Source organism: Sinocyclocheilus anshuiensis, unplaced genomic scaffold (assembly GCF_001515605.1).
Source record: "Sinocyclocheilus anshuiensis isolate Anshui unplaced genomic scaffold, SAMN03320099.WGS_v1.1 scaffold332, whole genome shotgun sequence".
Lineage (NCBI taxonomy): Eukaryota > Metazoa > Chordata > Actinopteri > Cypriniformes > Cyprinidae > Sinocyclocheilus > Sinocyclocheilus anshuiensis.
In genome coordinates, this window is record NW_015554181.1 from 1,805,622 (window position 1) to 1,819,836 (window position 14,215).

The following is a 14,215-nucleotide window of genomic DNA, read 5'->3' on the forward strand; positions in this document are numbered from 1 at the left end:
GTGAAAGCCGATCCGGCGATCCACAGCGCGAAGTTGATGTATTTCCTCAGCGACCAGCACTGATCAGCTCCAGGCATGACGAAGCGGATATCGTCCTCTTTTGGAAGGCCAAACAAAGTAGTTTCGCTTTCACAACAAAACACACAGCGTCACACACGGCTTGAGTGAGCGGAGGCCGGAGGCCTAGAGTGAGCGGAGGCTTGAGAACGGTGGATTCGACGAAGGAGCGGCCGGCGGACTTGCGGCAACCACATGTGACGACCCTGGGCTGGACTCCGCTTCTTCCACGGTGAAAGCCGATCCGGTGATCCACAGCGCGAAGTTGATGTATTTCCTCAAACGAGCCGTTTTAGGTAGGTGTGGCTGACTCTTAACTTTTATAAAGAATATCTCTTTGGATTTGAGACTTTAGTCTTTGCAACTTTACAGATCTTCTTTATGCACCAAGAGCTTGTAACACTTCAAAGAGAAAGGAAAAATTGAAATCGCATCATATGACCCCTTTAAAGGCGATTTTCTCAGTATTTTGATTTTTTTGCACCGTCAGATTCCAGATTTTCAAATAGTTGTATCTCAGCCAAATATTGTCCGATCCTAATAAACCATACATCAATGGAAAGCGTATTTATTCAGCTTTCAGATGATGTATAAATCTCAATTTAAAAAAATTTACCCTTATGACTGGTTTTGTGGTCCAGTGTCACATTTGTGATGTTTAGAGCGAGCTCGAGATCAATGTCAGAGATCAAGATGAACTCTTTTTATTCAGCCGTGACTGACATGTACTCTGTACTGTTGATGGTTGTTCACTCCTCTACACAAATCCATTACTAATGCTGAGTCCAGACAAATGCTGGCAGCATTACAGCCCAAAGGCTAATTAAAACAGACCTTTACATCTGCTTTACTGCTGAGCTTTTGGCTTATTCAGCAGTTCTTTAACGTCTTAATGCATATTCAGGAATACCGACCAACTAGAGGATTAGAGAAGGCAGACAACATCTCAAATCTTATAAAACGGATAGTTACAGTCCTGGATGCTAATCGACCTTCATTATGACCCCGAATCTGATCTGCATAAGCCCTGTGTCCAAAATATAACACATCACGCATGGCTGACAGTGAACTCTGACTGCAGCTTGCCTAGAAAGAATCAAAGCTTTGGCTAGGTGAAATATAAAGTTATTTGCTTTTAGTTAATAAAGTAGATAATTTAAGTACAAACAGACATTTAGTTTAGTATATAAATTGGTTGATCTTTGGTAAGTTTTGACCACACAAATGGTAGCTATTTAAGCTCTCCTGACTGTATTTGTGACACAATTTTGAAAGCAATTGAGTAAGTTAATGACATGAATAATTAAGAAGGAAAAAATATGGGTAACACTTTGCAATAAGGTTCATTAGTTAACGTTAATTAATGCATTAACTACTGTTAACTAACAATGAGCAATACAATTGTTACAGTATTTATTAATCTTCGTTAAAGTTAATTAAAAAAGTACAACTGTTTATTGTCAGTTCATGTTAATATTAACGGATAAAACTTTATTTTGGCCTTTTTCAAGGTATACTTTCATCAAATGGTGGACTGATATAAATACTGTATAAATAAATAGATTGTTTATATAAATAATTGGTCATATTTATGGATGAAATACTATGAAATAAGAATTAAGACCACAAATTAAGCTTAAGATGCTTTAAAAATCATATCAGAATGATTGTATTTTAAGAGACAAGCACTGATAGTAAAATAATAGTGGCAAAAACTAATTTTTATTCTAGTTTTAATTTCACATGTCAACTTTATAATTATATAGTATGCAGTATGCACATATTTTGAGTACTGTTGATGACTAGCAATAGAGTTTGATAGAAAATACTACTCATTTACTTGGTTTATCAGGCAATGGCAACACAGTTTAAATGATAAACATTGATAAAATGCACAGATGAAGCATCACACCTTGTGTGCATCATTTGCTATTGCTCTCCATTTTTTGTTAGAACAAAATAATATTGAATTAAGACTAACATTTCCTGAACACAGTGAAAATACCCCTAATTTTTTTTTTCTCCACAAATATCAGCTAGCTAATGTAAACTGTATAGATATTAACCTCATGCGGCTTGGAAAAGAATCAGATCATGCAATTATCATGACATGAGGACATATATGCAATGTCTTCAGCTATGACACAAAATATTTCTACTCATCTCTAACTAAAAAAGAACTCACAGTTACCGTAATGCACATGCAATATAATAAAAAAATGGGTTCAAAAATGGCCACTAGTTAGCATGAGACTAGTGTGATAGAATCGTTTACTAACCTTGCCTGTCCAAAAATATATATCCAATATTACAACTTCAAGATGACGTAAACCCTAATCCTGCTAAATTTTGCATGAGGACTGCACAAGATATCAAAAAGGAAAGTGACGTAACTTTGGGCTGGTAGTTTGCCAGACTGTTGTCTGATGTCTGCATGTTCATGGTGTTTGATGACAAAAAAATAACCGGCTAAAAAAAGCTAAATATTCTGACACCCATCTGGAAGAGCAGTACCTGCAAAAATAGTGATTCAGGCCACTTTACAACTCAAATTACACACATTTTGTTTGGAAGAATAACAAAATATTCTTAAATAACTACATAAATCCTCTGGATGCTGGCACCACACACTCTCATTGTATTTCTCAACCTGCAAAAAAGTTTAAATATTTTTCTATTGTAATCAACATTATACAACAAATGCTGTTGTTAGAGCTGAACTCGTATTGAACCCAGAATATTCCTTTAATCCATTGTAAAGCCTGTGAATTGGCTTAATGGGTCATTACGTAACGGCAAATGTCCCTCCTCTAGATCAAGCGTTACAGTGTTTGTACGTGAAATGTTGAACTATACGTTTGTTATGGTTAAATGTATTTCCGACAGCTAAGAGCGCCTAGTGCGGCTCTGTTTGGATTAAGGAGACAAATGCAGCACTTAATAATTGACTTCCGTGAGCGTGAGGGGCTGCTAATGATGGCCTCCAGAGAGTCCATCCATACCAGAACAAATCCCTGTGACCCACTTACAGTGAATCTGGTGCATACTTTTATCCTAAAGACATACACACTAACTCAAGCTACTCCGATTGACAGTCATAATGGCCCTTGGATGGAGTGCACTCCCATCCTGCGTGCACGAGAAAAAACGCCTTTCCAAAAGTAATGTGTACTGAGAACTAAGAGATCTGTGCTCCAGTAAGTGGGTCAAACGCTCAGATTCTTCACGTTTCTGTGGCTGACCAGGTCTGTGTTTCACGGCTTCATGTGAATAACATAAATGCATGTAAACGCGTGTAAGAATGCAATCCAAACACAAAAAATATATAAATATATGTGCATTCACATGACTGCACTGAGTATTTTGCGGGTTGTAGTCTGTCCTGCTATGTTTACTTTGATGTGGCTTTCAAAAAAAAAAGAGACTAGACATTGTACAGATCTCTTAGTCATGCTACATAAATGTCCACAGACAAATGATTTAATCAGGTCAAAGCTGGTTCACCAGTCTCAATTTCTCTTACCACATTTGTGTTTTTTTGGGTTTTGAACTGCAAATCCAGGTCTATAATTTATAGTATTTTGTTGAATTTATTTCATACGTCTGTGGCTGAAGTGATATACAGTATTTTGAGTGGGAAGAATCATACTTTATGCAGTTACATGAATGGAGATACTTCTAGCTACATAGTCATTGCTTTTGAAATATGCAAGTTTGCAATTCATTAGACACTACAACAAGCATTAGCGTTGCTTTCTTCTACATATTTACAGCGAACATTTCTGGTTTAAAGGAATAGTTCAACCAAAACTGAAAATTTGCTGGAAATTAGTTACCCTCAAGCCATCCAAAATTGTGATGAGTTTATGGTCATCAGAACAGATTTGGAGAAATGTAGCATTGCATCACTTGTTCACCAACGGATCCTCTGCAGTGAATGGGTGCCGCCAGAATGAGAGTCCAAACAGCTGATAAAAACATCACGATAATCCACAAGTAATCCACACCACTCCAGTCCATCAATTAATGTCTTATGAAGTGAAAAGCTGTGTGTTTGAAAGAAATAAATCCACAATTAAGACATTTTTAACTTTAAACCGTTGATTGCCGCTAAAATACAAGTCCATAATGCATAATATTGGTTTTGTCCTGTAAATCAGGAGAGAAATCTGCACAAATCAAGCAATGTTTACAAGTTAAAACAGTCCAAAACAGCTCTAAACAAATGTGTGGGTGGATTTTGATGTGAGAGACAACAGGGGATGGACTTTCTCACTGAAGGAAGCGTTATTGTGGATTATGGACTTGTCATTTGGCCAGAAGCGACAGTTTAAAGTTAAAAACATCTTAATGATGTACTGTATTTGTTTCTTATAAACAGGCAGCTTTTCACTTTGCAAGACATTAACTGATGGACTGGAGTGTTGTGGATTATTGTGATGTTTTTATCAGCTGTTTGGACTCTCATTCTGACGGCACCCATTCACTGCAGAGGATCCAAATAAATGATATAACAATTATTAGAGTTTGTTTTACAAGAACATACTTTTCAGTTTTTATACTTCAAAATTTCACTCGCACTTGTTTCTTGCTGTTTATTTGTAATTATTTGTGAAATTTACTAGCAATGTCTGAGTGAAAATAGTTTCTATATCAATTGTTTTTCAGTGTAACAGTAGCACTAGCATGACAGGCTCACAGAGGTCTTTTTTTAAAAGTCTGAGTTTGCTGTATTCCCGAACATGAGCTCAACTGCTCTGCACTAGCTGGAAATGTTGAGTCTTTCTGCGCCAGAGGGTTAATCATGGGTTCAGCTTCAATTCAGAAGGACGTTTTCGGGTTCTGAACTAGCAATCAGTGTAATCCACAGGGTCAATGTGCTGTCAAAGATGAAAGATTATCTTTATTGCGATAACTGAGGTTGTATAAATGTCATAGTTTTAACAAAATGAATGTCAAACTACAGCGAGCAGCTTTAGAACATTGATTTTAAAACTTGTGAATCCATTAGAATCGTTAGCAGACAGAATCACGATTCATATATGAATAGCTTTTTTCGTGCACCCCTAGTTTTAACACTTCCTCTTCTGTAAAGCAGCGCAACATGGCCTTGCCCCCTTTGCTGCATGTTCACGGGGGCGTGGTTTATGTAAATTTCAGGGTTTGTGACGTCACACACCCAGGAAGTAACTCGTTCTAGTCCCTACGAGCCGTTTTTGAAGCCATTAAACTGCCATAATTTTAAAAGACTTGCATTGAACTTTCTGCATCATTACTTTGCAGATATTGTTTATGCTCAAACAGCAACATTACACACTAACGTTAAAAAAGTGAAATCGCAATCAACCACCTTCACTGCAGAGGATCCAAATAAATGATATAACAATTATTAGAGTTTGTTTTACAAGAACATACTTTTCAGTTTTTATACTTCAAAATTTCACTCGCACTTGTTTCTTGCTGTTTATTTGTAATTATTTGTGAAATTTACTAGCAATGTCTGAGTGAAAATAGTTTCTATATCAATTGTTTTTCAGTGTAACAGTAGCACTAGCATGACAGGCTCACAGAGGTCTTTTTTTAAAAGTCTGAGTTTGCTGTATTCCCGAACATGAGCTCAACTGCTCTGCACTAGCTGGAAATGTTGAGTCTTTCTGCGCCAGAGGGTTAATCATGGGTTCAGCTTCAATTCAGAAGGACGTTTTCGGGTTCTGAACTAGCAATCAGTGTAATCCACAGGGTCAATGTGCTGTCAAAGATGAAAGATTATCTTTATTGCGATAACTGAGGTTGTATAAATGTCATAGTTTTAACAAAATGAATGTCAAACTACAGCGAGCAGTTTGTCTGCCAACAATCAAAAGCACATTAGGTGTCGAAACCAAGTTTATTGGCACTGACATTCTCCTCAGGAAGACATATCATTACATGCTATTACTCTGCAATTTCCTTCAGTGATTTTTCTAACCACACTTTTGAAGCACACGCCAGTGGCACTGCTACACTTGATGAAACGCCACATTATTTTAGTCATTTACAATCAGAAATCAAAAATAAAACATCACAAAGGAGATTTCAATTTCTCATGTTTTTCTAGATGGTTATGAGATTAAATGGAGAGCAACCTGTTTAAGTTTCCTGTTTCCAAAAAAAAATCTCACTTTCGTTCTAGGGTTTTCAGAAGATATCTCCTTAACGTCTCAGACTTTGCTCTTATTCAACAAGATGTCTGCAATCAAAACCTAAAGATCTCAATATAGACTCAAACATGACTCATCAAATTAAGGAATTGTACACTGCAAAAAATATTTTCTCAGTATTTTTGTGTTGTTTTCAATTACAAATATCTAAACATTCTTAAATCAAGATACATTTTCTTGAGAAGAAAAATGGCTTAAAGATTTTAGGTCTCGCTCTTTGGAAAAAAAAATCTGAATTAACGAAGAACAGGATTAAGAACCGCTGCTTTAGAACATTGATTTTAAAACTTGTGAATCCATTAGAATCGTTAGCAGACAGAATCACGATTCATATATGAATAGCTTTTTTCGTGCACCCCTAGTTTTAACACTTCCTCTTCTGTAAAGCAGCGCAACATGGCCTTGCCCCCTTTGCTGCATGTTCACGGGGGCGTGGTTTATGTAAATTTCAGGGTTTGTGACGTCACACACCCAGGAAGTAACTCGTTCTAGTCCCTACGAGCCGTTTTTGAAGCCATTAAACTGCCATAATTTTAAAAGACTTGCATTGAACTTTCTGCATCATTACTTTGCAGATATTGTTTATGCTCAAACAGCAACATTACACACTAACGTTAAAAAAGTGAAATCGCAATCAACCACCCCTTTAAGTCAATTTTCTGCTTCTCAAATAAATGTACTTTGATCCAAGAATGTTTACACTGAAAAAAATATTTTCTTGCTTAATATTTTTGTCTTGTTTTCTTGTACAAATATCTAAACATTCTTGAATCAACATACATTACAAAATGGCTTAAGATATGAAGTCTTGTTTTCTAAAAAATGTATCTAACTTTTGTTAGTTTTTGCTTAAAACAATAAAAAAACATTTGCCAATGGGGTAAGAAAAATAATCATTATTCAAAGAAAAAGTAAGATTATTTTTCTTACCCCATTGGCAGATTTCCCCCCCTCATTTTAAGAAAAAAAACTCAAGTAATTTTCATACATTTTTTATTATTATTGTTTTTTAGAAAAGAAGACTAAAGATGTTAAGCTAATTTTGCTTCTCAGGTAAATGTATCTTGATTTAAGAATGCTTAAATAATTTTTTATGGGAAACAAGACAAAAATACTTTTAAAGAAAATCTTTTTTTGCAGTGCATAAGAGAATAAGATTTTTCATAAATGAAAAATATCTCAGAACTTCTGAGCCGTGAATGAGCAATAAAAGTTTCACAGCATCTATCATGATAGGTTACTGACACACATCTCAGTATTTTAAGGTGAATTTCATTACTGTTGCTAATTCACACAGGGGTCAAAGGGAACGAACGGCTGCACTTTTATCAAATCAATGAGAGCCTAAGTGAACGACATAAAACCGGCAGACCTCTCAGCCATTCGATACCCTGCGGACGATGAAGTCAAGCGAAGCAGAACATTGTCTGGGCTGCGTGAATGTAATTGCTGCAGAAAACATGGCTAGAAAGTGGGCCATGGGGGTGTATGTGTATGGCAAGCCGTTTTAACATTTAATCTATAAACCGCACTAGTATCTAATTTAAAGTTACTAGTACTTATTTTTTACATACTAGTATCTTTTCCATTAAGTACTAGTACTTATTCATTAACTACTAGTCCTTATTCTTTAGGTGCTAGTGTGTTTTGTGAAGTTACTAGTACTTTTTCATTAGATACTAGTACTTAATCATTAGATACTAGTACTTATTCATTAGATACTAGTGCTTATTTATTAGGTACTAGTACTTATTCATTAGATAATAGTACTTATTTATTAGGTACTAGTACTTATTCATACTTATTCATTAGATACTAGTACTTATTTATTAGGTACTAGTACTTATTGATTAAATACTAGTACTTATTTATTAGATTCTAGTACTTATTTATTAGATACTAGTTTTTATTCATTAGATACTAGTACTTATTTCAATAGTGACTAGTAACTATTATATTGTTACTAGTAACAAATTTTCAATTTTTGCCATTGACTTCTATGGGGATCCGTCATTGAGATATCAACTATTCAGTTTTGACTAGTATGTATTCCACTAGTGACTAGTACTTAATTTTTATGTACTAGTACTCATTCATTAGGTACTAGTCCTTATTTATTAGAAACTAGTACTCATTCATTAGATACTAGTACCTATTAAATAGATACTAGTACTTATTCAATAGATACTAGTACACATTTATTAGATACTAGCACTTATTCGAAATACCAACAAACAAACCCATTAGGCTACTATGTTTACGAAATTACAGTGTTTACAAACCTGACAAAAATGCGTTTTCTATGTGCTTGTGTACAAATAATTGTTTCTTTTCTATGTGGTTTCCTCAAAAAAGTACATCCATCTCCTTGTTTCCGTTTCCTGTCTAATCTCTCTCCTATATATTGCTGGCTCATTAATATTCAACATACGATTACCATACTGGGCATAAATGCAAATTTAAAAAGTACTAGTATCTATTAGGTTCAGGATATCTCTGGTGTAAAATGTTACTAGTAACTAAAAAATAAGTACTAGTTCTATTTTTTTCTTAACAAGAAGAGTATAATTAAATACTAGTCACTATTGGAATAAGTACTAGTATCTAATGAATAAGTACTAGTAACTTTACAAAAGACACTAGAACCTAAAGAATAAGCACTAGTACCTAATGAATAAGTACTAGTACTTAATGGAAAAGATGCTAGTATCTAAAAAATAAGTACTAGGTCCATGAAAATAGATACTTATAGATTAAATGTTAAAACGGCTTTCCATAGTATGTGTGTGTTTCGGACAGAAAGGATGGAGTGCTCAGGCCGTGTTTGTCACGAGTGGTGGCGATGTGACATTGTCAGACAATCCTAAAATTAAGTAAAATTTATTAATTTATAAAAAATAAAAAGACAGACATACTGATGCGCAGACATAAAAAACGAAGTCACATTTCTAGTTAAAACCAACATTGCATCAAACTTTATCTTAGGTACTTCCTTAACCCTATAAAGACTACTGTATCATATTTTATACATGAATTTCTAAGGCCGTGAAATTATCAACATGATGACAACTTTGCTGAAAAACCTGTTTTATACAATCTACTACAAGCCTGCTGTTGTCTGATTGATAGTTTATAAAAAAGCCTTTTAGTATAATTGTACAAACATCCACCTTGTGGTTCTTTTCACTGTGAAATCTTTTTATAAAGTAAACATAAGAATACATTTCATGTTGTTTGTAATATTTCAAGATGAACATTTACTGGACTAAAGTAACTTAGGTTTACTTGATTATCCATACATTATTTTTTAGAAAGATCATGTTAAATGTGTCAAATACGATCCTATAAGCTTTTGAGGAAGATTTTTTTTCATTAATCTTCATTGTATTGCATTTCATTATATGTTTTGAAACTACAGAGCCTTGATCATAAAATTAAGCATTCTAATAGCATCTTATTAAGACATATTATTGGTAGGTATAGAGTGACAACTGATATTTATATCATTTATGTAATCTGTTATTATATAATTTTGAGTATCTACTATACTGTTATAAATATCTCATTGATTTACAGAATTATCTGAATTGTATCTTGTCCATATAAATATAAATATCAGCATCTGTACCAAATTGCATATTTTTGTTCAGTTTGGGCCTCTGAATAAAATTCTGAGCTCCATATTCTCACTATGTCATACAGTATGAGCCATAAAAGCCTGATTTATCAACAAAAAATATGCAAACTTATTTTTTAGATTTTTAAAAATATTTTGTCTAAAGTTTCAATAAGCTGTTCCATTTGAAATTAGATTTTCCAGCTAATATTTCATATATCGAGCTATACATCAGTGCACATTATTCTAAAGAAGAAAAATGTTGACATCTTTCCATTGTCTGAAATCTGTCATCAACATGTAACAACTTGCTCCGGCCTCTGAAATGACATCAACTACAGCTTGCAACTACTATTGAAATAAATAGGAATGCAGAAAAAAAAAATCAGTGCACATCACAAGACATCTTATTTTTCATATTTTTCCAACATGGTTTTCTTATTGAATGTCTTGCTTCACTCACAATATACCACGCTATGGACATGCAATAGATTTAACTTTATCCATCCGTAAAAATAACTCTTCTCTAATTTAACATGCATTTTCCCATAGGCATTTCTTTATAAAGATCCAAAGAAAATTTTAAGAATCTTCATGCAGCTCTTTTCCATACAATCTCATTCACATTTTCACATATTTTAACTGGAGCTACATTCGTTTTTGATGCACAGCTGCTCATGACAACTTCCAAACTTGGATGCAAATGAGATTTTAAAGATTTGCTAAAATTAAATTTGGGTCTGTTCCTCACATAAGCTGTCATGTGTTCAGAAGAACTGAAATATATAGTACATAAGTCTTATGGACTAGTTACATTATATTTAATGGTGCTTTTTTGTTCATTCTGGAGCTTGACAGACAATGTCCTTGTATAAAAGACAGCTGCATGAATATTCAAAAGCTCTCCTGATTTCACTGCATGCAGGTTTAGAACAATGACATAACATGAACTATTCCTTTTAAGTCTTTGAGTGTGCAGTACAGTATCGGTGTTTTCTTATCACCATCCCTTAAGATGGCTGAAGCTTAGCTGACGTCCAAGAGCTAAAGGCAAGATCTAACGGCAAAGGGAGAGTTTTCATCTTTCTCCCTCCTGTCCCAGATCTGCCCGTTCCTACAGGCCTCCGCTAACTGATCAGCGCCGCCTCTAAAACAATCCCAGTGAATATCGATGCAGTGCACGCTGTCTTTGGGCTATAAAGGTTACTTGTGGACTGAAGACGTTTTACAGGCATGTATCACTACATACCATGACACACACTTTACATTCAATGACCTACTTTTCAAAAGAGGTTTTTCATTAATTTCTCTGCATTTAGCATGGCTATCAAACCAGCTCCGGCTCACAGTGGGGGTGGGTGCGGAGGCCATTGTACTGGCAGCTAAACTGAAGCTGCTTTTTACATTAATGAAATGCACTTTTAAAGGTGAATGTTGTTGATGCATGCACGGCTGGTGATATATCTTGTAAGACACATTCCTGCTACTAAATCTGAAACAGGTTCTGTTGGAAGAGTGAATAATGTTTGGTTTGATTTGATTCAATTTTATTTGAGGTTATGATACATCCCAAAGGATGCATGCATGTTTTCCGTAAGCTAGTTTTTAAATAAAATGACATTTTCAGTGCATGCAAAACGATAATTCACAAAGATTTCCAAAGAACTGCAATAATGCATTGCTTCAAATTCATTGGAGATAAGATACATATCTTGTAAGGATAGCTAAAAAATATGTTTACTTTATTTGAGGCTTTGCATTATGGTATATCCCTAGGATCTTAAAATAATGCATGCATGCTTAAAAGCTTGTTTGTAAATCAAATGAAGCATAGGCCTACTTATGATGGCGAATGTTTCAATGCACGCAAAACCACATTCACAAAGATTTCCAAAGAACTGCAGTGATGCATTGCTTCATATTCACTAAGGAGGCAAGATATTGTACAAAAATGTATAGGATTTTTTATTTATTTATTTAAGGCTATGCTTTAGGGCATATTCCTAGGATCTTAAAATAATGCATGCATGTTTAAAAGCTGTCTGTGGAGTTGTTTTGAAATAAACTGAAACATACTTATAGTGAATGTTTCCAGTGCATGCAAAATCACAATTCACAAAGATTTCCAAGGAACTGCAAAGATGCATTGCTTCATATTCACTGGAGATAATGTAATGCCTAAGAATTATGTTTATTTTATCTAAGGCTATGCATTACGGTATAACCCTAGGATCTAAATGAATGCATGCATGTTTAAAAGCTTCCCATACAATTGTGAAATGAAAAAAAAAATGCACTGAAATCATTCACCATCCTAACTACATACAAATCACCAGTCACAAAGATGCTCCATTCATTTAGAACATAACATTGCAGCAGTATAAGACTGAAGAATTTAATTCAATAAATTATAATATGCAATTAAAGTAGGCAGGTTATGGTTATGCCCAGGAACAATGCATCATATTCTGTTTAAATTAGGCATGTTTTATAATGCATGCATTCTTGATAGCTTTCCACAAGATAACAAATGAATCCAGTGTAACCTATAGAGCTCCAAAGGTGACCCACAAAGAAACACATTAAAGTGGGCCTGAGCACATCATACACAGAAACCAGAGGTGACAGTAATCCAACATCTGATGGAACGGTATTGACATAACTGGACCACATATAACTTGATCGTTTCAGCGTTGAAATGCCATTATATGAATCTGAGTCGCTGTCATTTCATGCCCTCATATTTTTTGTCGCTTTAATCGCGCGCGTTTTCAGCCCATCTTTTTGTTGATTTGTACTCACAGTGATGCGAGGGATGTTCTTCTTGCCCTGGTATCCGGACATCGCTGCGCTGATGGCTGGAGATCCGCACGCGTAATGATTCCCGATGCGCGTTTGGAGAAGTGACGCCCCGCAGCTCAATGACACTCGCCGCCGTCGGCACAAAACAAACCGGACGCGATGGAGGAAGGTTTCCAGACAATCCTGCAGAGATTCTGAAGGTGGACGATGAAATGTTTCAGGTGACGGGCTCTTCTCTCTTGTTCCGGCGCAGCGGCAGGACGCTCCAGACAGCCACTGACGGAGATTTACACGGCCAAAGCCACCGTGCATGCGCAACACCCCACCCTGATCCACACACACACACACACACACACACACACACAATTATTTCCATACACACACACACACACACACACACACACACACATCTTCATACATGCAGGACAAGATTGATTAGATAAAATGTTAGGGAAGCAATTACATTTCTATTGATTTCTATTTTACATCTATTTTATAGAATTACAAAATTATTTTGATTAATATTTTGGCGAAGCACAAATGCAAAAGTTAAATTTTCTGTATAATATGACAAAATTAAAAAAAGCTATTTATATGACTGTTGATAGTATTCTGAGGTCTCTCTTTTGAATAATATACATTTTGTATAATAATATACAAATAATTTTGCAGTTCAAATAAACAATTCATATTAATTAAAGCTGCAGTACGTAACTTTTTTTGGTTAAAAATGATCCGAAATCAATATTTGAGCAAGTACATAACCAGCCAGTGTTCAAAACTATCGCCTTACTTTAGCCCGAATCACAACGGTTAGCTTATAATAATGTTTTTTCATTTGAGTGGTACTGGTAGGAATTCGAGGGAAATTCGAGCATGGCACTGCGTCATTACAACACGTCTGTAAACATGAAGTTGTCCTGGTCGGTATGCTATATAGCAGGTGGCGGATCGTTTATAACCTTTTCTCACAGCAGCTGGAATAATTAAATTGATCATTCTGATTGTAATCCAGAAAGGATTATGCGTTTATGAAACACATATGTGACTGAAATTAGATTATATTCCAGTTTTAAATGTGCATCTGATTATAGATAGCATACCTGGGATTACACAAGTTTTGTATTTCAAAGAAAACCAGTTCGAAGGAAGAATAATTTGCCTTTTGGGTTAAAAGAATTTCTTTATATGAAATTCGAATGGTATGACAATTAGAGATTAGACTGTACAGAAATTGAAATCTACACGCTAATACAAACTATACACATAGTCACGCAATGCTGATGTTGTTAACATGAACAATTTGAGAAAAAAGTATAACAATAATAATAATTTGCATGGTTTGATGTGATAAGAGCTAACCGATCTTTAGATTTAATCACCATTAGCGCGATTTATTGTAATGCTTTTTTCCTCAGTTGGTCAGAACAAATGTGGCAGAATTGTTACTTGTTCAGATGACAATATTCGGTGAAAATGCTTATTTGGGTCATATATTCCAAGACGTAGGCTAGAATCTGTGATTCCGAAGTACACTGTA

General features: G+C 35.0%; 1 protein-coding gene across 1 annotated transcript in view; it reads right to left on the bottom strand.

The window, feature by feature from the left end:
* Window positions 1-13,013, bottom strand: part of LOC107671020 (dihydropyrimidinase-related protein 2-like) — a 29,142-nt gene extending 16,129 nt beyond the window's left edge. Inside the window, exon 1 of the mRNA XM_016463845.1 lies at window positions 12,676-13,013. Coding sequence (XP_016319331.1) covers window positions 12,676-12,987 — 312 coding nt within the window. The 5' untranslated portion in view covers window positions 12,988-13,013. The remainder of the gene's footprint in view (window positions 1-12,675) is intronic.
* Window positions 13,014-14,215: the final 1,202 nt, after the last annotated feature.